This window comes from Microtus ochrogaster (genome assembly GCF_000317375.1).
Source record: "Microtus ochrogaster isolate Prairie Vole_2 chromosome 6 unlocalized genomic scaffold, MicOch1.0 chr6_random_2, whole genome shotgun sequence".
Classification (NCBI taxonomy): Eukaryota; Metazoa; Chordata; class Mammalia; order Rodentia; family Cricetidae; genus Microtus; species Microtus ochrogaster.
The window spans coordinates 13,151,665-13,178,731 of record NW_004949095.1 but is presented as its reverse complement, the minus strand read 5'-3'; the positions used below and the strand labels follow the sequence as shown (position 1 = coordinate 13,178,731).

Here is a 27,067-nt window from a genome sequence, read left to right as displayed (position 1 = left end):
TTGTCCTCATGTTAGATATCAAAGTCTAAACATATAAAATTCCCATTTTATGGTCAAAAGCACATCAAAAACAAACCATACATCTTTCCTGAAGTATTATCAACAGACAAGAACTACAAAAAAATAGTTGTAAACATTTTAACAAATATACTCTTTATTATTAGAAGTTACATATTGTATCAATGATGACATAAATTTATTTTCTGACCCATAGATACCAATCAACATGTTTAATTCATCTCTTGTCTCCTCATCCAGCCAGCCTCAATCACTTTTCTCTAATTATCACATGTACCTATTAATTGGAAGAAATTGGACACTACTACGTACATTCAAAATTGTGTTTTTAACCTAAGTACAATTATAGTTTGGGATTTTAGGCAATAGTAATTTTTGTTTTTTCTTTTAAGATGTAGCTGTAAGCCTGAAGTACATAAAGTTCAATATAAACCAGTTACATAAGCCCTGTGAGTTTAAACTGTGACACCCCTTTGGAAAACTGATTATTAAATATGTCTGGGTCTCAGTCCCTCTTCCCCCCCCTGTGCAAGATGTTTTGAGCCTGTGGTTCTCATCATTTACAAACTTAGTATTTGGGAAATCACATTTTATTTCTCTTAATGGTGTTTTAAAAGAATACTTAGTGATAGTTGTTGGACAAGACAGCATTTGTCAGTGGGGGACCCTAGCATAGGAGGGTTCTCCTTGGCTGCCACATATGATTAGGATGAAATATGATTAGAGATGGGGAGGGGGCGCTTTGGGATCCCATGACTGCAGTTTCTCTCAAATTTCTCTTAAATTGTTTTCAGAATGAGCATTACGGCATTACTTTCTTTATGCTTTCCTTATTTCTCAGCCTTGTACAAAAAAAAGAGCCCGGCATGAGTTCCCCTTTGAAGAAGAGTATAGGTCAGCATTTCAAGCAGCAATAGGGGCTTTGGACACAACTGAGTGGTTACTCCAACAGGCCCCTGCTCCAACCTGGCTGCCAGTGGAACTGGAGGCACTAAAAGAAAAGATTGAGAAGCTAAAATGCTGTATACCTCAGGGTAACATATGAATGGACTCTGATTGATTCTTCGTCAACGCCTTGCCTAGATGTATTATAAATGAAATTATGAATGTAAATTATGTTTGTACATTTTCATTGCACATATAAAAGCTTTTATAAATGTGAAAATAGTCTTTATTTGACACAGAACAAGATGGGGGATGTTTCTCATTGAGAACTTTGGTACAGTGTAATACACGTGAAACAGTAACTGCCCAGGTAGGTCCAAAGGAGGGACCTTTCTTTTACTCAGATGATAAACTGTAAACAAATAAATAAGCTGCTAAGGAACCTTAGCAGTTTGAAGTTAGAATTTACAGCTAGACTTTTTTTTCAGTAAGTCATTATTTCATAGTAGAGCTTACTCTTTTAAAGGAATGGCACAAAATTAAGCTTACCGGCTTGAATTTTTTTATTTTATTTCCAGAACTTTCCTGGGAAAAGCACTTTAGCTACTTACTTTTCATGGAACTGGCCTCGATCAAGTGCACACAGGCTCTTCCTAGAATCTGGAACTGAGAGCCTTCTGCCACTCACGGCTTAGTCAGCAACTCGAACTTGGTCTCATTCTTGAGTTAGTTGGCACAGACTGCAAAAAGAGCTTCTGGTTTGGGGAACTCAGGCTGCTTTGGGGTTTAACATCCATGCAGCTTGCTTTGAGGTATTACTTCTTTGAGAATTCTTCCTGAAGTTGAAGCTCTCCCTCATTGTCACCAGCTGTTATCTTCCCAGGCCAGCTCTTCTTCCCAGCCTTCTGCCTCTCCCTGCAACAGAACACACCAACTAGCTGAGACAAACTATATACCCCGAGCATTTAAAAATTAAAAAAATTTGTTTATAATACCAGAAGAGACCGACGCCTCCCAACCAAAAGCTAAAGCGAGATTGCATTGGTTGTAATGCTACATGCCACATCCATTGGGAAGTAACTGTGTAGTCCAGTAAAACTGGTCAGATTCCTAAGTCAAGGAGTTATTTGTACAGGAGGTAGACCTACGCATGGCCAAGGACAGCCCTACACATGGTATAACACAAATGGAGGTTTCTTTTAAAGACTTATTTTAATTTGATGCGTATGCATTTTTATGCACCACGTGTGTGCCTGGTGCCTGTAGAGGTCAGAGAGCGACTGAATCTCCTGGAACTGGAGTTACAGACAGTTGTGAGGCATTCCAAGGATGCTAGGACTCGAACCTGGGTCCTTTAGAAGAGTAGCCAGTACTGTTAACCACAGAGCCATCTCCAACCCCAAGATTTTAGTTTGGCAATGTGATTATTTAAACAGTTTTGAACTATAAACTTCGTACATGACAATAGCTGTCATATCAATAGGTTGGACATGCCTGAGGGATCAGTGTTGTTTTTTTTTTTCAATAACCATGAAAAGAAATCATTTATAGGAACTGGTTTTATTGATTCTAGGTTTAATTTGATCATTTTAATTAGCTATGTATGATACCTTCATTGAGAAAACTACTTGTTTATTGTTAACTAGGACCTTCAAGGGAAACCCTGATTAGCACATTTAGTACAAAGAATGAACTTACCTCAGTCAGTTCTGTTGCAGCAAATTTTGAGGAAAACTGCATCACTGTGGAGACGTCGTCCTTGTCAGGGACCATCACTTCTGTCCTCAGTTCAGGCAAAATAAGGAAAGTACCTGAAGGTTTAATATCTGGGATCATATCTGCAAACCAGTCCAACTCAGGATCTTGTACTGGCTTCTTTTTTACTTGTATGGTGAACTCTTCTCCTAAACCAAGTTGTGACCGAACTTTAAGGGGTCTTTCCTGGGACACTTCTGGTGGTCTAACGTCCCCGTGCTGTGTGTGGCTGGTCTTTGAGGAAGGGCTGCATTTCAAAGGAGCAGAGTGCCGAGTGGGAGGAAGCCGTGCTGCAGTGGGTTTCTGCTCTCCAGAGGTAACAGGCATGGCAGCAGAGGCGGCAGCCACTGTGTCTACTTGGGTACCAGAGCTAGACTCACTGTCATCCCAGCACTCCTCTGCCTTCAGATTCCTGTGCTGGGACTCCGCACAAGGCTCGTGGGGCCGCATCTCAACACTGGCAGTTTGGTGCTCGGACTCCTCAGGCTCACTCCAGTCAGGCCACTCCTCAGGCTTACTAGAACCTGCTGGGAGGTTTCCATTGTCCTCTGAATTGATTTTCACATCTGAGATTCCATTCATAGGGAATTTAATAGAGTGAGAAAACTGATCACCTATGGGATATCCAAGAATTAGTCTCATAAAATGTTAAGAGCAAGCAAGCATAAAGTCTAATTACTTAAAAATATCCAAATACACTTAAAGGAAGCAAACAGACTATGCCACAATTAGCTCATCATTAGATCTTTGACTAGATATTCTTACACTCATTGGCATAAGTCTCTAAATAATACAGATGCAGTCTTACCTAGTAATTGTATCTAAAAATGGATGCTCAAGTAAGTTGTTTTAAAAATTTTTTACTGTGGGGACTCTCCCACATTCTGGGTGGTAAATGCCACAGTGTAGGTGTGGAGGCAAAGGACTGCCACGTAGTTGGTTCTATTTTATCTGGGTTCCCAAAATTGAACTTGGGGTATTAGCCTTTTACTGCAGGTGCTTTTAATTCCTGAGCCATCTCTCCAATCCACTTTATTTTTCAAAGATTCACTTTTAATTACGTGTTTGTCTGTGTGTGGGTATACACAGGTGAGTACAGAGGCTAGAAGCATTGGATTTCCTGGACCTGGAGTTAGAAGCCAGTGCTAGGGACCAAACTTTGGTTTCCTACAAGAGTAGTTTGTTTTTTTAACTGCTGAGCCATCTTTCCAGTCCCCAAATTAGTCTGAAACAGATTTTCTTAAATGCTATCAAGGTGCTAAGAATCTAGGTTTACTCAGCTACCACTTCCTCATACTTATTTGCAAAACATTTTCCGCTATGTCTTTATTAACATCTTTACAACTCTTTATTTTTGGCACATTTATGATGCAGAAGACATAAAAATACTAAAGCATCTGATATAAAAATGAATTCAAGTAATGTTATTATGTAGAAAGGCTAGGTGTATAACCAACAGTTTAAAGAGGTGAAAAGAGAAGTACAGAGACATTCCAAAGTGCACTTAAAATTTTTCAAAATTTAAGCTTAATATTCTCAGGAACAGATCGAAGCCACAGGAACCTCAGTTAAAATTCTTACCTGGCTGTAGAAGAGTATTGTAACACTCTTCCTGTATGTGCTTCTTGCTGTTGATGGGCGTGTTGCCAGAAAAGAGCCATTTAGGGAATGAGTTAGAGGAGGGGTTCTCTGAGATGTGTGAGAGCCTACTCTGCTGGCTGTGGACAACATGCATGGGAGAACCTGGAGAAAGAAGGGAGAGAATGGGCTTACTGATCTAGCACTTGATTGGTGAGTAACAGCCAGGGGGAATGGTATATGGAATACAGAAAAGAATATCAATATTTGACTAAAACCCATTGTTAATGGTCACCTGTCTCTGAAGGTGGGTTTCCTACAAGAGTAGTTTGTTCTTTGAACTGCTGAGCCATCTTTCCAGCCCCCAAATAAGTCTGAAACACATTTTCTTAAATGCTATCAAGGTGCTAAGAATCTAGGTTTACTCAGCTACCACTTCCTCATACTTATTTGCAAAACATTTTCCTCTATGTCTTTATTAACATCTTTACAACTCTTTATTTTTGGTACATAAGACAGGTTGTGTCTACTGAACATGGTGGGGATGGGACAGAACTATGAAGCATAACATAGATAAAATTTTTAGGAAACCTTGGTAAGTTATAGTTCTTAAAATAATTTTGGTAGCAATCTAAGCCCTTGATTCTGACTCTTTTAAGAATAAAAGGCTAGCCGGGCGATGGTGGCGCACGCCTTTAATCCCAGCACTCAGGAGGCAGAGGCAGGTGGATCTCTGTGAGTTCGAGACCAGCCTGGTCTACAGAGCTAGTTCCAGGACAGGCTCCAAAGCCACAGAGAAACCCTGTCTCGAAAAAAACAAAAAACAAAAAACAAAAAACAAAAAAAAAAAAAAGAATAAAAGGCTAGTATAAGAGTACAGAGTGAACAATATTAATAACTTAATACCACAAAATTATAATGCTGAAAATAATTAAAATAAGTTATGCTATGGATATCCGACCTTGAGTGAGGAAAGCACCTGTCTTTAACAGTTTACCAGAAAGCATATATTCAAGATTGGATATTGATCAGAAAGATTTAGTAAAATTACACTGAGTATTTCCCCTACCTTAAAGCTAGGGTAAGGGGAGTCAACTGTCATAATAAGGCTTCAGCTCTCTCTAGCACCTCTCTCTTCTTCACCCTCAGCCCTCAGGGTCTAGCACTACAAGCCAAAGAACTGCATTAGAGAGACCAGAATTTTGTAATGAAATCATGGTATATCTGCAGGCCAGAAGAGGGCACCAGACGTCATTATAGATGGTTGTGAGCCACCATGTGGTTGACTGGGAATTGAACTCAGGACCTTTGGAAGAGCAGGCAATGCTCTTAACCACTGAGCCATTTCTCCAGCCCCGAGCGTGTAGTTTCTGTATCCCTCTGTGGGTTTAAAAAAGGAATTTTACTGAACCATTAAAGGTCACTTTGTACCCACTATGAGAGTCTGAAAAGGGAAACTGAACTATTCTCATGCCTGACCATTTACCTCAAAATAAAACCTGTATCATAGAATAATAAAAACTTACTAAAATAAAGTTGAATCTTACCTTCAGGGGAAAGGTCACTAGTTTTGGTAAAACTTGGAGCAGTACGCTTAAAGATCTTGGTTCTTTCTCCACCCACAACCACTTCTGGTCCAAGTAGAGATACCAGCACCGCCAGGCTACGAAGAGTAACTGCCACAATGGAATGGCTGGTGTCACGAAGGCCCAGTAGTACCTAGGAGCAAAACTGGTCATGAGTGCAGACAGCCACTACCTCTGCCTCCTGGAGAAGAGCAATTGGCCTGCAGTCATAATGCTTTAAATAAATAATATTTTCGTAGACATTCCTCAGCAGTTCAACTTACTATGGGAAAGAGACAATGTTTTGTCCTTCCAGTCCATCATGGATTGCCAACCCCACTCCCAAATAGGCAAATTATGAGCCAGCCCCAGAGCAAAGGCTCCATGAAAATGGGTGTGGACTGCCTGATACAGCTGCTCAACAAATACGTAAACTAAGTATCATTTCTGGGAGCATCAAGGCTTCTAATTTGCAGGCCCTTAGTCGTAAGCAGCTGCACCTTGATTTCCCACTTTAGTTTTCCAGTGCTTCAGTATATTTTTGTTATTTTGATCCATGCCATTGTGGTTTTTTTTTTGGGGGGGGGGGAGAGGGATACAGGGTTTCCCTGTGTAACAGCCCTAGCTATCCTGGAACTCGATACGTCGATCAGGCTAGCCTTGAACTCCCGAAGTCTACACAGCATGCACCGCCACAGCCAGTTCTGATAATTTTTTATGGCATAAAAAAATGATTACAAACCTTGGGCAAGCAAATCCTAACATTCCCTATGGTGGATAAACATTCCCTATGGTTGGCAATCACTGCTAACAATCTCATGTTCTCTGTGGTAATTATCATAATGTAATTATTGCACAAATGCTAGTGAAGGGCCATGGACTGGTCTGCTTAGGCTTGTTTTTGTCTTCTCATCCATTTACCTACAAGATGAGCAAACAGAATCACAGCTGCTCACAGACTAAGACTAAACATCTTATGTTAATTGACTGGTCAAGAAGACTGGAATGAAAATATAATTTCACTTTTAAACTCAATCACTGTCTCAAGGCTTTGAACTGTTATCTGAAAACCTCTTCCCTCCTTTCATTTCCTAAGGAGGCAGCAGTCTTGTGCTCTCTCATCTTCCCACTGCCAGCGTGGTCCTAACCTGTGGCAAGATGACTTTCTTCAGCTGTTCCTGCGTGAAGTGCTCCACGTAGGCTTCGATGTGGGACAGTAATACCATCCGCACATGCTCCTCGTGGACCTCGAACAACTGGAGCAGCACAGGGACCACCCGTGACTGGAAGAGTGCTGGTGAGAGCAAGCACGGAGTCTCTCCTGGTGCGTTCTCTACCCGGCATCAGAAGGTACAGACAAGTCATTCGGGGGGAAAGGGTCGTCAACTGATGTAGGCGTAAGTCACAAACAATGCCACAGCAGTTTGGAATTATGATTAATAGGGTATTATTTATTTAAAGGGGAAAAAAACTTACAGATCACCGTCAGCCCTCTGTACAACCAGGAAGGGAGTCTAGTCGCCAGCCGAGCAGGAAGTGAAGAGAGCGAGAGAAGGAAGTGGCCGCTTTTTTAAAGGGAGAGAGACCACGCCCCAATGGGCTGGTATCTCAGCGGCTATAGGCTGGAGGAGCGGAAGGACCTCCCGCAACAAACTGAGTCCAGAATTTTACACATATTTTATCTATCTGTCTAGAATTTTAAGCCCCAAGCTAAAGGGATTTCTTATGTGGATTCAAAATTACTTAAAGGCTTTACTGTCTCAAGTCCTGCTTGCATCCTGTCTGGCCCTGGTTAGTGGGTGGGGCAAAACTCATCTTTAAAGAACACTGAGATGATTCACGGGTTCTCCCTTAAATCCAGTGAGGATGGAGAGCTGTAAGGGAACATTCAAGACTAAATATGTTCAACCCAGAAAAAAAAAATGCAATTCTAAATTGAAATTAACTACCCATAGTATCTGTTGGAATGACACCATTTAAGGCAAAGAACTCGGGGGCAGGAGAGATGGCTCGTTAGTTAAGAACAATGGCGTTTGCAGAGGACTCAGGTTGAGGTTCCAGCACTCAAAGCGGCTTACAATAATTCCTAACTCCAGTTTCAGGGGATCCAGTACCCTCTTGTATCTTCCATAAGGACCAGGCATATATGTAATACACATACATATAAGTAAAACACTCATATACATAAAATTAATTTTCTTTTTAAATTTAAGAGAATGAGTCAGGCAGTGGTGGTGCAGGCCTTTAGTCCCAGCAGTTGGGAGGCAGAGGCAGGAGGACAGGTCTATAAAGTGAGTTATAGGACAGCCAAGGTTATACAGAGAAACCCTATCTCGATAAACAAACAAATGAATTCTTAAAGCAGGATTTAACCTAACTCTAAATTCTTTAGCATATTAAAAATAAGTTCTTTAACCTGATGTGTTACCATCCAAGACTATAGTCTTACAAATCTTATAAAGTTTCAATGCAATTGCTTTGAAACCCACAGTTCCAAGAAATAAAAAATGGTCTTGGAGATTTTCAACCTTTTTACTAAAAATACAACATGGGTTGCTTTCAGTAACTTAGGAAGCACAGGTCTAAGGATGACTGAAAAGATACCTGAGAGCGTATGTCTTATTCATTAAAGGTTCATATACATACTATGTTGCATTTGTGTGTGCCTGTGTGTGTGTGTGTATGTAACCACTTACGATGTAAGATGTTCCATAAAGATATTCCATATTTACCCGTGGGCTTTGGTACCCGAGTCAGAGTTCAAGCTATCATATTAGGAAGGAGTAGCTCTTCTGTGCCTTTAGAGGCAAACATTAACTTTAGAATACTGCAATATTACTCCATTCAAAAAATGAACTAATAATTGCCAAACTCCTTCATAACTAATAACACTGGAAAAAAATTCACCTTTCTTAGGGCCAAGGAGATACGGAAGAAAACTCTTAACAGCCACTGGCTCAGCAAACACCAACTGGTTAAGCAGAAGAGGCACCAATCTTGAAGCTATTAATTCTTCTGACAAGCAGCTCACTCTGTCCAGCAGAAATCTAACAGGAAAGAGATGGTTAGTCCCCAGTCTGGTCATGTGACCTCTGTTCTCTGCTTGCTGTGCTAGTCCTCCATCTACCTCTGGCTATTTGTTCTTTTACTTTTGCTTGTTACACACTTAGTGTCAATACACGGCCTTCCTGGGCCACTGCTCTACCGCCTCGTCTCCCGCCAGTTTGCTCAGTCTCCAGCCTCAATTCCAAGTGTTCCCTCCACTCCCCCACTGGCTCTTCCCCTCAGCTTTATCTTTTCTTTCATACCTCAGTGTCTCCTTCACTGGTCCATAGTACCCCTACACCAACCTCTTACCCGCTGACTGAACAATACATACTAACCAATCCAAGCCTCCCGTGCTCTAAGCCTGCCCCCATGAACGGAATGCTCAGTAAAGAAAGATCTAGCTATCTCACGGACGCCTTCATCCCCTCAGTGGTTTCAATGCAAGAAGTCTACTACCTACAAATATCGTCTACGAGGACCACCTCTTACCTGTTCTTGTTTTGAAATTTGCCCTCCAGTAGGATTCAAGTGCTTGCCATTTGCTACACAAGTCACAGCCTTTGTGTGTTCACTCCTGTTTCTCTGTCCTGAGACCTCCTTCCCAGCAAAGCAAGACTTGCCCAATCTTCACACTTAAGTTACCAGTCTAGCTATGCCTGCATTACTTGTACAATCTATCCTCGGCATGTAGGAAAGTTCAGTAACCACTATGAAGTCAGAAGTCTGATCCACCCCTACCTAGATCACCGACATGCTTAGCATAGGTTTAATTCAAGTTAGCAAACCTAAGTTTTTTCTAAACTTACTTGAAAAATTCAGTTTTTTCATCTTCACTTTTTAATGTCAAACTTCTCAAGAAATTCACAACTTCTAGAAAATCATTCCTAAATGCAGGGCAATAAAATAAAATAGGATAATAGATTAAAGGCATGTTAAGTATTGATGTTATCACAGACCATACCACCATTTTCAATGAAGAAATGTTCTCTATGTCATATGAAAGATTCAAAGTAGCTGATGAGATTTATGCAGTGGAGCAAACCTAGAAAAGCCTAATGTCTTCATAATTCCAGAAACATCTGCCAGAGGCTATAAATGGAGACGCGCATACTAGTGTACTTTAGGCTTCAGTAGCAAGCATACTTCCCCCAACTTTCCACTGACACAGGACACTGGCACTGGACTGTCCTAGGAAATGGCATAAACATTTCAAAGAAACTGCTGATTCCCAAGTCTCTCCTTTGGGAAGTGGAATTTCTGTAGGAGTCACAAGCATTTTCTCACTTTTCTGACTTTTGTGCTCAGGCAAGGTCAGTTTCTAAGGAATCCACAGATGGTCCCAAACCTGTAAACTGTTCCAAGAGAGCATGGCTCACAACTTACCATACGGGAGCTATTGCATGGCAGTTAAGCACACAAGCTTGGCAGCTGACAAGGCATGCACAGTTACTACCTCCCTTCCCATGTTAACATCTCCATGTGACCCTTGGACAACTCATCACCAGGGCACTGAATTCCATGACTTCTTCCGCAGAGAAAGTCACGTGACTCTGACTTCTCCAAAACTTAATTCCCATTAGCCTGGTGTTGACCAGATGCTTTAATGAAAACAGTCTACTAACATACTTTTCTATGGTGCATGAGTTAAAACACAATGGAAAATACACAAGAAACTCAGAAAACCTCTTTGTACTGCATCAGCCATTTTTCCGCTTTTCTGGAGCTGATTCATATCGCGTGCTGTTCCAGAGCAACACCTGCAGCGCTGTATGCAGCACCAGGAATATGTGTGCCTGTGAGCTTTCCTAGTTCATGTGTTCGTGTCTCACTGTAAATGGTACCATATATGGTCTAGAAATGTATGACCATGTGTTCATAAACTTTAGCTTCTTATAAGGACAACTTGTTTATACTTCATGGACCCAAATAATAGACTATCTACATTTATTTTATGTGTCCATCACAATCTGTTTCTCCCTTTGATATTTCTAGGCTGTGAAATTTGTCTCAGTTTCGATTTTTTAAACTTTAAAGATTCATGTCAAACTTAAGTGGACCTGTGCATCCTGAACCCGTCATCAGTGTCTGCCCAATCCTCTGCAGCAGAACCTAAGCACAGTGTCTTGAATTGAATGAAACTGGCTCAGCTGCCTCAGTGATGGGTGCTGACCTGCTTCATCCTGTGGCCTCCGACATTTACCCCTGACCACAGTGGATGTGTCAAGTGTGGGTTGGAGTGCTCTTTCGTTTTTTTTTTCCCTCTATATTAATACACATTTCTTAGAGAACTTGTATTACACATAGTGGTGACAATTTACTACAGTGAATTATCTTTGTAGAGATTTTATATCATGAAAAATAGAGGATTTCTAAGAATCATCTGCAAACACAAGAAAATACATGTTTATAATAATTGTTGAAAGACTTGTACATGTAAATATATACAATTGTATTTGTCAATTTAGGAACTAAATGGAGGCCGTAATCTGCTACACTGGAAAAAGTTAAAACTATAAATGGCAACAGTACTCCTGATAACTACAGGCACTAATTCAGTAGCAACCCCAAAATGTGCCTCTCTAGAGGTGGCTCATCTCAGGAGCAGCACAGCTGTCCTTTTCTCTGCTTCCGGCCAAGCTCTCTGAGTACAACACAAAAGGTTAGGTTTGCTAATAAAATTCATAAACGTGGAACTAACCTGGGCACAAGGTCTGTGTTTAGAGAAGTGAAAGACCATATAATTAAAGTACTCTTGACAATTCAATACCATCTGTGAACCCAGGAAAGTATTTACACTGTGTCCTTCCTTCTAACTGACTTCTACGTATTCTGGGACAAAGGAAACAGTCTACTGCTGAAGAAACACAACTTGCCCCCTCCCAACATGTACTAGAGAACATGTCCCAGTAATGCAGTGGCAGCAGACAGAGGCCACGTTTATCAATTAACATATAACTGTAAACTATTCCACACAGATTAGTTTCTTTATAATCAAAATCCCTAGCGAATCTGGATAAAATTCCTTCATGACAGCTAAGAATTCCTAAAACTTTCTGTGATGGGAGCCTGAGGAGCAGCCAGTCTCTCTCCATCACGTCACCCGACGCCTCACCTGAAGAAGTCATGGGACAGTAGGGTGCTGAGCGCTGGTCGACAGGTCGGCGTGGGATTCAGCAGAGTTGAGTGCAAGGTCTGTAGGAAGCTGCAGAGAACACCCGCTGAAACTGAAATCCAGAGCTAAGTTAGTCCCAGTGCCTTCTCCCTCTTTCCGGACCTCTCTAGCTGGAGACTGACGAGAGCAAAAACCAACCTGCAAAAGCCCAAGCACACAGAGCCCCACTGTTGCTGCATGACTGGCGTCGTGCAGGCCAGATCTGCAGCAGGTGCACAGCACACGGCCGCAGGTGCCTCCCTTCTGCATCCCCCCATTTCCTCATTTTAACCCACTATGTCCAAAATGGTGGTTCAAAAGGGGGCAGGTTTGAAGATCTTTCTTGGGCAGGTCCTTCTCAACACGGTGCTGACTGAATGCCTGTATTTTCAACTCTTGTACACATTTGCCACATTTATAGGTGCATAACAACAATGCCTTAGAGCCTTAGGCTTTAATTCGCAAATATTCAAGTTGATAGCCAGAGCCTTCTAATACCAGAACACTGCACATCATGGTAGGAGCTATACTGGCACTGGGGAAGTGTCAGCAGAGTGAGATAGGCCACTAAAAAGGACCTAATGTGGCACACACCTCAGTAACCTTCACAGGTGCAGAATTAATGTCCTAGAGTCCACCCCAGGGGAGTGACACAGGCTGCCGAGCATGCCATTAGAGAACACAGAAGGGAACAGAGAACTGTCTTTAAGTAGACGGGCTTTAGGAGGACACACAAGAAAAAACACCGAGTAAATTTTAGCAGAAGTAGGCCATTACATCTCAGTCACTAAGGGCATTTATTAGCCACAGGAGAACTCAATAATGAACTCTGAAGACAGTCACATATGATGGGGACAGCCACTGTTCAAAATGCTTCCTACTTAAAATTCTTTTTTATTATTCATCTTTATGGAACCCTGAGCTTCTCCCCTTTTTGGTGCTGCTATCTGTCCTAAGTAAACAGCGTGGTGAGCGGCGGGTTCCCCACTACACTACAGACTGTAGTCCTTGGAGTTCACACGGAGCGGGTCGGGTGCTTTCCTACTTAGTCTATGCATGTGGCCATACAGCTCCAACTCACCCTGCTCATTCAAGATGGGGAGCAAGCTGTCCACCAGAGTTCCGAAGGAATAGGCATCTCGGGCATGGCCATGGGACTCGGGAAGGGCTGCAAATTCTGGAGACTAAATGCAGGAAGACTATTAGAACGAGAGGACCTGCTGTCTCCAACATTCTCCCATGTTTGCATTTATTATACTCAATTCTAACTTGATGGTACCACACTCCACAGGTTTTAAGAATTGTTAGTACACAGTATGTGACAAATTGGTACAATTGTATGTCAATTAAAATCGTAGGTCTCTCTCAATAATGGAAAAATTTTTGACCTATTAGTTGATGAAGAAGCTTATCAAAGATTTAAAAATATTATATATGAAAAAAGAGAAAATACTTATCTGTGGCTTTCTGAATTGTGTTTTACTGCAACCCAGGGTTAAAAATACTATACTATACACACACAATGAAAACAAAAGTTCATAAAACAATGTTTTTTCTTATACTCTGGCATGCCCAGTGATATTTTCAACATTTTCAAAATGCTGATGAACTGACTTAAAATTCACAAATCATCAGTTTTAAAAAAAATCCCTAGTCTATGCATATACACAGATTTGGTTAACCTGCGATCGCATATCTTAGGTCTCTAGCTTACAGTTGGGCTTGCATTTCCTGTAGAGCACATTGTCTCTGGAGGTTGGTGCTTTATTTAGGGCTTGTAAAAACTGTGTAAAAGGCTCACCTTCTAGACTAGTAAATGGTCCTTTCCTCACCTCGGTATTAACAACCCCTCTTGCACATGCCCAGGAGTTCCAGCTTTGAGCAGCTAGGAAGACGTGTGGCTGGGATGATGCAGAGGAAGGGTGAGGCCACTGCTTCCCCCAGAATCACAGCCTCTAGCAGAGTACAACAACTTCTCCTGAAATAGATATGATGCTCTCGCCACACTGGGGCATCTCCATCTTTATACAAACACAGTCCGTAAGCTGGTCTAACTGTGATAGTAAGATGAATCTCAAGCATTTTCAAGGTCATCATGAGACACCTATGACTTAGTAAACTGGGCAGAGGAAATGGTGAGGGTCTTAGTTTTCCGCTGTTGCACAGCAGAGGCTGACCTAGTTTCACAAACGGCATCTACTTACCATCTCCTCAGGAGGAATAGACGCTGGGTCTCTTACTGACTGGATACTCCTGAGAAACTAGACAAAGAAAGAAATTAAGAAAACTAACTCATATTTGGTAACTTAATCTTAGTTCAATTTAAAAAAGAAACAAGCAGTGGAAGCAGGAGCCAGGAAACCTTTTGATCAGTGCCACACACCCCACTTTTGAATGTCCAGCCTTCCTAATTTGATGTGACTGTGGTCCCCAGCACAGCATGGGTGCAGGAAGCATCAGTGGCAGCTGTTCTTCTGTTGGGCTTGTCATCAGAGGCCCCTGAACTACCCACTTTCCCACAGACAGAATAACTGAAAGGTGCTTTGGTCAGATGTGGCCCATGCCTATAGTGGCCACTAGTAAGGAAGCTAAAGCAAGGTTACTTGGGCATATAAGCTCAAGGCCAGCCTGGAAGGCATAGTGAAATCCTTTTTTGGGGAGGTCAGCACACAACAAAAATTTACCACCTATTATATCATGGGAATCTTAAGTTTTGCTGTCACAAGACATTAAGGCTCAGACCATATGTCACAAGCCATATGTGAGGCTCATATGGACTGTACAGATAAAAACAACACCCACTGAATAAGCACACCTATTCACCTATCCAAAGATTATTTCTGAAAAGCTTACATTTCCAAAATGCCATTTCTGGCACAAGGACTATGAGATGAATGGACAGGATCTCCTGTCCCCAACCAGTGCTTACAACCTGGAGAGAAGCTAGCAGTTCTAATAGATGTGCCGAGCACCACGAAGCCCACAGTAGTGATTAATTCTTTCAGATGAGGAAGGATTCAGATGGACTTAGGCTCGATCTGTGTTTCCATTTTCTAGGAGGCCAACAGGAGGAAGAAGGCGGTTCGGCAGCAGAACCACATCAGAAAACAGGGAAGAATCTGAGCTGCTCCCCGTGCAAGCAACAGCTTAGGAGTGTGGGGCTGTGGGTGCTAAACAGAGCTGAGGTGGAATGGGCAGGTACTGTGAGGAGCTGTGTGCCCCATGGCAAAGAATTCATGCTATGGACTACAGACTAGTCAGATCGGAGGTGAGTTCAGAGAAGAAAGTGTACAACAGAGACAGGTAAGGAGAGGGTATTTACAGAACTGGCAGCATCAGAACACAGTACCACTCATGAAGGTCTAAGGTTAGAAACGGCCCGAGAAGATAGACTGAACCAACACATCAAAGGGAGAGTGTCCCTATCTTTTGGAGGACCTGAAGCCAGTTCCCAGCACCCATGTAAAGTGACTCACAACTGCCTATAACTCCAGGTACAGGGGATCTGACATCCTCTGACATTATGAAGGGAGTGGTTTTTTTTTTTTTAATTTCTTTTAGAAAAAGTGAGTTAGGAACCACATGCAAACGGTGAAAGAAACAGAACAGAGAATAGAGCAGCTTGTCTACTAGGGGTGAATGTATAGCAAGTTCCATGGCAACAACAACTTCACCCACAACTCCACACAATATAGTGTCCTGACCCGGGGCAGCTTAGACAATGTCCAGTGAACACTCCTGGCCTCGTAATAGCAGCTGCTATCGCAGGAAGAGATACAAAGTCCGACATGCAACTGCCGGGACACAAGAGACACAAAAAGCCAACCTTAGCACTGAGCGTCATAATGAGGCACAAAGTAGCTATGGGAACAGAGAGGCGGCAGCTGGCTTCAGTGTTGAATAAACCATTTACCTCTCAGTCTTGGGCTCCTTACATACTAAATGATATGGGGTACATGAACCTCAGAACTTCTGAGCAATAAACACTACAGTTTTCTGAACATGAGCTTTAACACAGAGTTCAGCTCTTCAAATCTACAATCCTAACAGTTAAGGACACTGCTGGGGCGCGAAACCCACCCCGCATCACCATCACTGGCTCACCTCTGCTGTGGCCTCAGGAACTCTGCACACAGTCTCCATGCCTCCGAGTTTCCAGTGCCCGTCTTCACTCACAAAAATAGAAGACAAGCAGACATTGTTGTGTGTCAGATGTCCCTGGGAAAGAGACAAACAGAAAAGGAACAAGACTGACACCCCAAAACCTGAAGGTTTTAAACAATTAAATACTAGTCACCACACACAGTGCGATGTGGTCTTTGGCACCCGCAGCATAACCAATGGAGCTGTGCTTAAATGAACAAACCAGACGCAGCTAAGAAAGGAAAGGCTCTGCCTAGCTCCCCCACCTGGCAGGAAGGTAGAGCGCCCCCACCTGGCAGGAAGGTCGTGAAGACACCAAAATCCTATGCACAGACATCATCACTCCCATTTCTTGGGAATTAGGAGCCACACACGTCCTTAAACATCCACAAGTCTCCACGGCCTGGATCAGCTGCTTCAGTACCTTAAATAAAAGGTACAGGGGCTCCTGCAGATTATGTCCCTTTCCCCTTAAAGTCTCTCTTGCCTGTAGGCTGTCACGAACCCAGACCACTCCACTCGAAAGCCTGGCAGTCAGTAGGCATTAACAACATCCCACCAGAAGAGGAGGAAACGGAATGTCAAGAACCACCACCCACCACAGAAGAATCTAGTTTAAAACTATAAAAAAAAAAATAGTACACTCAAATAAATACGAGGAAAGAGAAAATGAGACCAGGGTTTGAGTAGTTAAATTTCTTTTTCAAGCCAGAAATCATCCATTCCAGGACACAAAAAGTACACTAGATATTCTACCCACAAGATCCAATGTGTACACATTTTATACAGAAGACTCTGATATATAGTAAAGGAAGGTTTTTAACAGTATAATATGCTTCCATAGGCAAAAATAGGAAAATAAACATAAAATATTTGCTTGGCATTCACACAAAATTTCTCTGGAATAATGAATGCACTGAGCACCACAGTTGTCTCAGAGGAAGATTAGATCCAAGGATGGGACAGAGGGTTAACACGCCTTCTAATCCTGCAGCTTTTCTATTATAGATAGATTTTCATCAACAAAAAAGACATTCCTCCCCAATGAAGCATTAACAGTTCTTGCTGCCATGTGAACCTCAACAGACGCTGAAATTCTAAGAAATTATAAACTGCACATAACAAACAGCTTTAAGATGCTGAGATGCCTGTGGCCAGTATTTGTAGCCTGCGCTGCTGCCATTCCATCTCTGCAGACTGCCAAAGATATAATGCTTCAGAATGGACACCATACAGTGACAGCTCAGAACAGTGACAACAAACAGACCAGAAGTGAGCACAGAACCGACATCTATCCCAGAAATCACCAGAGCCAAGCTTATTAGCCAACCATGGGGCTGTCTCCTCACTGGATTCACCCACCCATTTCTTCTGAAAAAAAAAAAAAATGGCTATTTCTTTCTTTGAAATCTAGAGTGGAGCAGAGCTTCTGAAAACAAAGAGGGGCTTTGGTCTATAGCAACGGCTGGCTGCCCTTTCTCTTAGCCAGTCCTGACTGGCCATGTTTAGATACAGACTTAAACAACAGGGAGACAGCAGTCGGAAAGAAAACTGTGTAAATAACTGCTCTGGGACAGACAAGTAGCGCTGAGTCCACAAAGCGTCTGCAGGATCCCTTGTTCCTTCCACTCTGGCTCAGTTTCTCTCTGTATCGGTCTCTAAGTACCACCGCCCAGAGGGTCACTTCAATCCCATCAGTCAGTCCACTTACTCTGTCATGAAGGAAGATAAGAGCCAGCAATACGTCATAGATTCCAGCACAGACTTCTGCAGGAGACAGGGTTTCCAAAGCCACTTCCAGAGGCTGCACTCTCTCAGTGACGAGATGAATGCCATCTGCTTCCACAGTACAAGATAAAAATCTTAGCAAGCAAGGGTGACGAAGGGTCTTTAAGTGCTTTAAAATACAAACAGAGAGTTGATGAAGTTAATGACTCAAGCCACATTAGTTACAGTTTCATACGCACTGTAATAAAGGCATGCTTTTTGTTCAAAGTCCTTTAACTTCCCTATGCTCTCCCAGATTTCAAGGACAAAAAAAGAATCTATAACCTGTTCTAACTTGAATAAATTTATTCAATTTACCAATGCTTAAATAATTCTACAGAGACTTCCTATTCCCTCATAAGTCCCTGGAGCTCTCACGCCCTCCAACTATCATTGCCATGCAATTGGAATGAAATGCCAGAAACGGCCAAGAACTCTGCAAAGTGCCCAGATTATGGAGCAGAGTCAAGCAGCTGTGAAAATGAAGCTCAGCTCTCCTCCTGTAATGAATCACACACTAACAGCAGGCCTCAGGCACGGAGTAGGGTAGCAAGGGTACCAAACTGCACCAAAAATCTCCGTATCTCTCAGGCTAGACTCAGAAAGGAACCTAGGGAGGGCAGAGCACGAGACCACTGTCCCAAAGGGTGGAGAGCTGGCGAAGGAAAGGCCCCATTTTCTGCACAGCTATAAATCTTCAAACTCTGGAGTCAGCAAGCAGGCACAGGGAAAGATCTAACCGGAGGAAGGAATTTGAACTACTATTCATGGGAACTTGAGGTCTGAACCTAAGGAAGGTTAAATTGGTGGCAGAATCAATAATCTCTGCCACGCAACATTAAAATATTCAAAAGGGAATTCAAAATATATTCAGCCTGAGAATGTGATCCATTTTTAATGGGAAATTATTAGAAATTAAAAACTCAAGGTAGGAATTCATTAACCATATGAATATGCCATAGTATAGAGTGAGGAAATCTGAAGCTATTAACCAATCCAAGGAATAAAAAAAGTTGCTTGTTTTAATGATTAGCACCAGAGGAACCTGTGTGACAATAACAAAAGGTCTAATACAGGTAATGAGGTTCCCCAAAAAGGGGAGAACAGGGGCATAAAAAAGCATAATTACTAAAAATATAAACTCTGGAGACAGTGGGCCCCAGTGGAGCACCCAGGCACAGGTATCGGGCAGACAGGTGGAAATGCAGGGCAGAGTTCAGACGGTGAGTCTGGGCAGTTATTGGTTTGGGGTACACTCCACCATGAAGAACATGTGTACTTGAGAATGCCAGAGAGAGCAGCTGAAGAACAGCTGTGCAGCTGTGCTAGAGTCCAGTGAACTCTGGGACCACTTCTAGAAGCTCATGATTCCCATGAAGCCTATCTGCATCTGGACTGCAGCAAACCACAGTAACCACATTCTTAGACTGTTTCACTTCTTATAGACTGTAGGCTACAACTGAACTTGAGTCCCTGTGAGAAGACTATGCTCTTAGTTACAATTGATGCATTTAAGATAAAATGTGGTCTAACAGACATTGCTACCATTTATACTGTTCTGTGACAAACCAAATGGCTGCATTTCTTCTTCCAGAGGCCAACAGTATAATATGGTTGTTAGTTTTAATTTATAGTAGAGAAAGAATAAAATTGTTTCCTAGTAATAACTGAATCTCTCAGAGGTAGGACCAGGAACCCACCCTAGAGGCAGCTGCTAACTGCAGTTGCTTTAGTACTTGTGTATCTAGGGCATGACATCCCTAAAGCAACATGTCATGCCATATACTTCTTAAGTGCCATGGCCAGTTCTTCAGACTCAAAGACATCCTGGTAACACCAACTCCTTAGCATTTTGTTGTCATCCCAGATTTCTCAGTGTGGCTGAAGAAACAGGGAGGGGCTAGCTGCAAAGTTTCAGCCAGGACTTAACAGGGAATCTAGAGATGACAGTGGAGAACTCTTTACTCTAAGCTTTAAAATTCTTACAGCACAAAAAGTCTTCATCTCCAAAAGCAGATCTTTGGGATTTTTTTTCTTTTACAAAAAGTATGAGCTGTGTTATTTTTACTTCAGGGCCCATATGCTACAAAAGGTAGTAATTAATAGTCTTAGGGATAGCAGGAACTAGAAAGATTGTAAGCATAAGTGCCTCACTGGCTACAGTCACTTTAAGTCATAGAAGACAACATACACTCTAACAGAGCAAGTCAATGAACACGTTAAATGCTAACTGCACCTAAGAGTATAAAGTCTGACGTCTCATCTTTTGTAAAGTCACAATAAAAATCATTAACAATACCTAGATGGGGTGGAAAAGAAACAAAAATATGATTTTTTGCCGCGCCCCGCGCCCCTGTGTGTGCACTGGCACCCAGTTTACGAGCTTCAGGCAAGGGGGCTGGAGGTTAAAATACACAGACACACACAGACAGAGAGACAGTGACATGGGTCATCCTTAAATTCCCCAAGAATGCCCCCTTTATTGTGTTCAGGGGCAGGTTATATAGAGATAGCCGCGCCCCAGCCAAACCCACCAGAAACCACTCTCCTGCCATCAGGAACTCCTGAAGGTCTCGTGCTCAGAGCAGCTGTAGGCACTCAGATCAGGATCTGGGGTCTCACTGCTCCCAACAATTTTTACCCAGCATGTAGCACTCCCAGGGTGTGGGCAGGCGCACACACACAATGAAAACTGTGTCCTTTCTCACAGGAACATGTCAAAACTGCCAATTCTGTGTTTAATCTAAGACATAACATCAAACAACTAATGAGTGTGAGCAATGGAATACCAATATTGCTAACATAATCTTTATAGCCATTAAAGAAATAAAGCACGTAAGCAGCTTATGGAATTATGTTCTCCATCTATGGACTCTTAAAAGGAACTCATAGTGACACAGACCACGATTCCAACAAAACAGCTATCAGTTCAAATGGAAAACTTCCCAGTCCTATACAGAAACACTGCAGAAGGAACTCAGGAACACAACTGTGTTTTTCTCTAGAAACTCCCTGATGATGAGTTAGAAAATATGCAAAAGTTGGTTATCCAAGGAACTGCCAGCACACAGTACTGCTTTCTTTAAGAAAACAGGTTATTAGAGATATTCTTCCAAGGTGGGCTCATTCTTTTTCAGTGCTAGTTTTCCTTTTCTTCTTTACCTTTTCTTTTTTCTTTTTTGGAGGACAGATCCACCTGCTCAGTCACGCCACGGGAGTACTGCACGACTGAGCCACCAGCCTAGGCATCATTTCTTCTCTGTCACCCTCCCTGACACTGAATCACACAGCAAACCGACTGCAGTGACACTCTCAACTAAGGGGCTAAAATGGATACATCCAGAAGTCAGTGACCTTGTAAGGTCTCTCACCAAGAACCAAAGGCAGACTAAACACTCTGTCTGTGACAGCCAATCTAACACACAAATTAAAAATGTCGGGGCAAGGGCTGGAGAGACAGCTCAACAGGTAACACTTACAAAAGAATACAAATAAAATTCTTTTTAAAATGCTGTGACATTACAATGTTTCGGGGCAAGAGAGATAACATAAAATTCCTAAAATACTATATTTTCAACACATCAACACACTAATGAGAACATCAATAAGCAGCATTTTTGTTAAACTAGATTAATCCCATCTCTTAGGTCAGCCATGTGAAGTCACCCGCCTACCATTCTCCTTAAAAGCCCTGTGATAAAAACCATCACAATGAGTTGTGTGACGCTCTTTGGCTGTGGGGATGGTGTGTTAGGGACAGAACAACTGTTTTTATGGGACACTGATAATAAAATACCACTGCTTGTGACCACACCTCCCTCCATCTTTAGGAAGGTCACTGGAGAGGAAACAAGGTAATAAAAAGCCCTATGAAGATAACCCCATTACAGTACCTTGGCGGCTTTGTTAACCTTGTCTTCATTTTCTCTCTTATATACAAACACGGACGCACATTTCCCATCTTGCAGTGTGGCGGGATAAACAGCAAGTCCAGAGGGCAAGGTGAACGGCGACTCTTTCAGTGTATAGCTCTTTAAAGCGCTGTTCTCTGATCCCATCCCTTCTGCAGTGGGGCAGTTCCTCCCCAGATCAAGCAGGTCTAAAACACAGGAGAAAACATTACATATCTGCAATATAAGCCAAGCTGGCTCTCCAGCTCACACCGAAATGTCCATTCAAACTTACGTCATTTCTGCAGTGATGACAACTTCATTTGATATCACAAATGGTCAACGAACAGCAAGTTATCAGGAATGCTTGTTAATTAACAACTAACAACTCCAGAGAAAATGTGTGCCACCAAATAGTCACAGGTACTTCCTTCCGCAAACCCAATCACACACAAATTTTATAAAGGCTTGTAAAACTTTGCAGTTAAAAATAAACAGTCTTAGACAGTGGTGGTGGTGCATACCTTTAATCTCAACACTTGGGAGGCAGTCAGGTTGGTCTCTGATTTCAAGGCCACTCTGGTCTACAAAGTGAGTTCTAGGACAGCTAGAGTTCACAGAGAAACCCTGTCTTGAACCCCTCACCTCCCAAAAATAGTCTTTGTATAAATACAAACCTAATAATCACGACACAAATCTCTTTTGACTTAGATTTTCCTTCCACTTGAAGAGCCACAGAATAATTTGTTATCTATGTAATGATGCTTAAAAAAGAAGCCTGTCATAGAATTTAAAACACGTATGGATGTATACACTTCGCAAGGAACACAAAATGCACTAGGGAAAAAGCTATAGAAAATCTAACACTGTCTGTAGGTAAGAACTAACTTCGCTGTTTAGCAAACGCACTGAGCTCTTATGTCCATAGCAATTTATCTTTCTTAGGCTCAGGGATAATTGAGGAAGAGAGGGCTTGTAAAAGCCAGGGGAACAGGAAGTTTGCTATGGTATTGTATCTACTGGAAAGCCAAAGAGGTGATACCATCCAGTCTCATTAACACGCCTGTCTAACTAAGACCTGAACAACGAGGGCCCCAACGGGCATGCTAACATGAAAGGACGAAAGCTCCCCCAGCCCTCGCCAAAGAACTACAGAAACTGGAGAATGCTGGGAATCAGAAGTGCTCTTCCAAAGGGAAGAGTGCCCAACTGCAAGTCCAATAGCAAGTGGTCAACCCTGACATCATATGTGTGTGTGTGTGTGTGTGTGTGTGTGTGTGTGTGTGTGTGTACACACACAGGTAACATTGTACACACTGAGCAGGTTGTATTTATGCATTTAGGAACACACACACACACACACACACACACACACACACACACCAATTAAAGAAAAAGAGACCATGAATTTGAGAGAGCAATGGGGAGGGGATGCATGGGAAGGTTGGCAGGAGAAAAGGGAAAGAGGGGAATAATATAATTAAGGTCTAATTTCAAAATTTAAATAAAAAGAAGTGACATTAAGAACAATATCAAAATATTCAACAGCCTCAGTTATAAGAAACACCCACTTTTGACTGGAACAACAGATAAAAACAGTTCATGCAGAAAATGGAGAAAAGCAACTCCATTTATCTGGGGATGCATAGTGCTTGCTCAGTGAGGGTCTTCCTCAGGCGCCTGGTCAAAGTTAATGACTTGCTTCAGGTCAAAGAGCAGTCAACTCACAGACTGTCTTCAGTGTCCACAACCGGAACAAAGGCACAGACTCACCAGAACTGGGCAAGGCTTTTCTCCATGACTAGTAGTACCTCTGAAGCTGGGGGGACCAGAGGGTGGAGACTGGGGCAGCAGGAGGCGGAACTGGAGCTATGTTGTAGGAAGGCAAGGGGGAGCAAAAACTTGGTTGCACCGAGGTAGTGAGTGGTAGTGGCATAACAAGCTCAGGCTGGGGGAAGGGCCAGACACGCACCCGCAGCACCCCCATCTCAGACCTGTCTCAGGTCTGGAGGATGAAGAGCTAGTTTCTAATAGTTTCTTCACTGACTAACTCTCTTAGAGTCTGTAGCTTTTCTGACTGGCCTACGCTCTTTGAGAACAACTGCTATTTCCACTCTAACCCCTGCTTGAAACACCACAGGCCTGAGTTAGGGAAGGGTTACTTTGAAAAGTAGGTGGAGCTGGCCTGCATTCTTGGCTCATTCCAAAACAAAACTTTTCAAGATCAGCAAACAATAAAGAAAAAACAGGAGGAACTACAAGGTGAGTGTCTGCCTGGCAGGAAGTCATGAGCCTGAGTTTCATTGTTAGTCCTCAAGGTTCATGAGCTATGCTATCCAAGGCAAGGAAAATGGACATTTAATTTATTCATTCTCAATAGTAAAACAGGCCCTTGTTGGAATACCAGGCTTTAGAATATCTATTAACCTTTAATTCAGTATTCTAAGTACACACGTGATAATAACTTGAGGTTTACAAAAGGATTAGAAAGATACTAAAGCTGCTCATTTTTCACAGCCTATGACCCTATGACCCTAAAAAAAAAAAAATCACTTTAAAAAAAGGATGACTCCGCTTCTACTGGGAACGGAATGCCTTGTACTGCTGTCCTGAAAGCTTGGCCACGGAGAGCTGTCTACTGACACAGACCAAAGAGCAGAGCTCTATGCCCAGTGCAGCAGGGAAAGGCACTGAGGACTGGATTTGACAACACCCTAATGTGCCTATTGGGTCTTCCCACCACGGTAGGGGCAGGAACGCTACTGACATCACCAGTGCTTTTAAAACTGAGAACGTACTGGAAGGCAAGGCACAAATAACAAACACTCCGAGCTCCAAATATTCTTTCTTGGTTTCGGGAGTGTGGAGGAAAATATGAAATAGTGCCACATAGATTTGAAACGGAAAGTCACCTGAAGGTAGAAAAGGCTATTCTAATATGGCACAGACAATTTACAGAATACACTTCTGCTTTCTACAGTGAAACGTTGAGTTGACAGTCTCCTCAGATGTGAATATTCACCATAGCTCTCTTTATAAAAAAAACCTCGTTTACCTATTTTCCTCCAACCTTCTTTCTTTGCTTCAGAAGGGACCACCTGTGGCTGGGAAGCACCCTTGCCTAATTCACCGGGCAACATCTAGACTCAACCATAAAATCTGTGTCCTCTGAAAGAAATATGTCTCTGTTAGTTCTCCCAACAATCAGTAGAGATTCTCTTGGCTCCCGTTTCCTTAGCTTCAAAGTGACAAAGCTTACACCATTACCCCGAGAATCCTGAGACTATGCCTTATCCGCTGGCACTTAGCTCTTGGGTGATAAACCTAGCAGCCCTGTGCTTTGATGGGTTTCTGCCATGGACGTTCCCGGTCAAGAACTCAAACCACAGTGCTAGGTGATCATGTAGTCTCTGCTGTTTAAAAGTGCCTGACCTCAGCTCAGGATACACACGAGTCCCTCAAACCAGCGGTAACTATGATCCCCAATTTCTGCCAAAAAAAAAAATGACTTTGGGAGAAAAGCGTCATTTTTATTCTACGCAAGAAGCCCCTGGGGGCCTGGCGCTGTCTGGGACCCTGCTAGACTCCAGGCCCGGCCGCTCCGCTCTCCACCGAGCGGGGGGTCATCCGAAAGCCAGGGAGAGGGAACCCCGAACACGCCGGAGCAGGCGGCGCTCAACCGGCGGCCCCAGCGCTCCCCGCGGGCGGCGACCCCGCTCCCGCCCTGCCCCGCCGCCCTGGCCGCCTGGCTCCCGGTTACCTGCGGGCGGCGGGAGAAGGCTGGCGGCTGGCTCCGACGCGCAGGCCTAGGCCCCTCCACCCACAGTCTCCCGAGCACCGGGCTCAGACTGCACCACCAGGGCCCGGAAACGGGTCAACAGACCGGCCTCCAGTTCCTCCGACGCCACCACCGAGGTGCGCGAACCCGGAACCGAGCTAGAGCGGCCGCGCAGGTGATGCTCGGGCCCGTGTCATCTTCAGGGCTGGGCGCCGGGGAAGCCTGCGCCGCGCGCCTGCTCCCAGCGGCCTACTCTGGCTGCAAAGAAACCCGTCTGCGTGTGTTTTTAACCTTGATTGCACAGGTGTTCTAGTTTAATGTTTGGGTTTTTAGCCGGCCTGAGTGGAGTTCATTTCCGCCCGGATCCAAAATGGCCAACTCTGGCTTCAGACAAGTACGATATTGAAGGGGCGGGGCAAAAGGAGAGGAGTTTGTGGCTGAGCCAGAACTTTTCCGGTAGTGACTTGCCGCATCCAGGCCATCATGATTGGCCACGCTACCTGGGAAGGTATTTTTTTTTTTCAACTACTCGTGAAGTTGTCAGAAATCATGGTGATTCAGGCTTTAAGACTTAAGGTTTCAGATGGAAAGCCTGGGATCAATTCAGTGGAAAAATAGAATTAGAAGGAATTTCTTTGGTCCTCAAGACCAAAGAAGAGTGGAAGGGAGTGGAGGAAAGAAGAGAAATGATAGGAGGGGAGAAGAAAGGAGGAAGAGGAGGAAAAGGCGACAGTACACACTATAGGGTTACTAGCTCCGACATCGCTGATGTCTCCATGCTTGTTCGCCTTCAGCATAATATAGCCTAAGACCAAATGATCTCCCCATCTGCGCGTGGGCTGTCGCAGGTTCTGTCTAGTGAGACATAGCAGAGCTGTGTAGATGCTAAAGGAAGGTCCGTGCAACACAGAAAGCCTCTGCCTTCCTAGTAAAGAATGTGGGCATGACTGAATTGCAGCTACTAAGTCATGTAAAGAAACTCAGCATGCTAAGACTGAGTTGAAAGGCAGAAAGAACGGGGTTCTCTTGGTCCTTTTGTTCCCCTTTCCTGGAGAGTAGAATTGAGTCACTTCCACCAGCACGTGAAATCTGCCATCAACACAAGTACTTTCCTGACTCACCTTCTGTGCAGTTTCCTTAGCCCTGAGTTCTTGCTGGCATTCTCATCCACTCTGTGATCATTCAGCCAAGTCTAATTGTAGATGGGATCTTGGATAGCCTATATCCCGTTTTCCCAAACACGATGGTCATTTCCTCCTCAAATTAACAATACAATTTCCTCCTGAATGAATAAGAGAAGACTGGAAGAGACTCACACTCAATACTTTCTCTCCCCACTATTTATCTACTCACTTACTTGTCCCAAATGTCACTCAGGTCTCTAAATAAATCACTTCTTAAATCTCTGGATTAAGATTCCAGATGTTTTGAGGCTACAGGTTATCTTGTACATGTCTCTCTACTAGGGATGACAATCACTTTGACTCTG

The 27,067-nt window shown here is 43.1% G+C and overlaps 2 protein-coding genes across 2 annotated transcripts in view; one reads left to right on the top strand and one right to left on the bottom strand.

Annotated features, from left to right (window-relative positions):
- The window catches only part of C6H1orf112 (chromosome 6 C1orf112 homolog), a 42,354-nt gene extending 41,168 nt beyond the window's left edge, over nt 1–1,186 (top strand). Inside the window, exon 24 of the mRNA XM_005363987.2 lies at nt 860–1,186. Within this exon, the coding sequence (XP_005364044.1) occupies nt 860–1,063 (204 nt within the window). The 3' untranslated portion in view covers nt 1,064–1,186. The remainder of the gene's footprint in view (nt 1–859) is intronic.
- Nucleotides 157–25,664, bottom strand: Scyl3 (SCY1 like pseudokinase 3). The gene is made up of 14 exons (XM_005363988.3): nt 25,561–25,664; nt 21,804–22,009; nt 17,855–18,040; nt 16,105–16,218; nt 14,205–14,261; nt 13,082–13,184; nt 11,962–12,073; nt 9,656–9,733; nt 8,709–8,848; nt 6,950–7,134; nt 5,784–5,955; nt 4,240–4,401; nt 2,602–3,272; nt 157–1,818 (listed from the first exon to the last, which is right to left on the bottom strand). Exons 2-14 carry the CDS (start codon nt 21,966–21,968, stop codon nt 1,765–1,767), a joined length of 2,199 nt encoding a protein of 732 aa, XP_005364045.1. The 5' UTR covers nt 21,969–22,009; nt 25,561–25,664; the 3' UTR covers nt 157–1,764.
- Nucleotides 25,665–27,067: the final 1,403 nt, after the last annotated feature.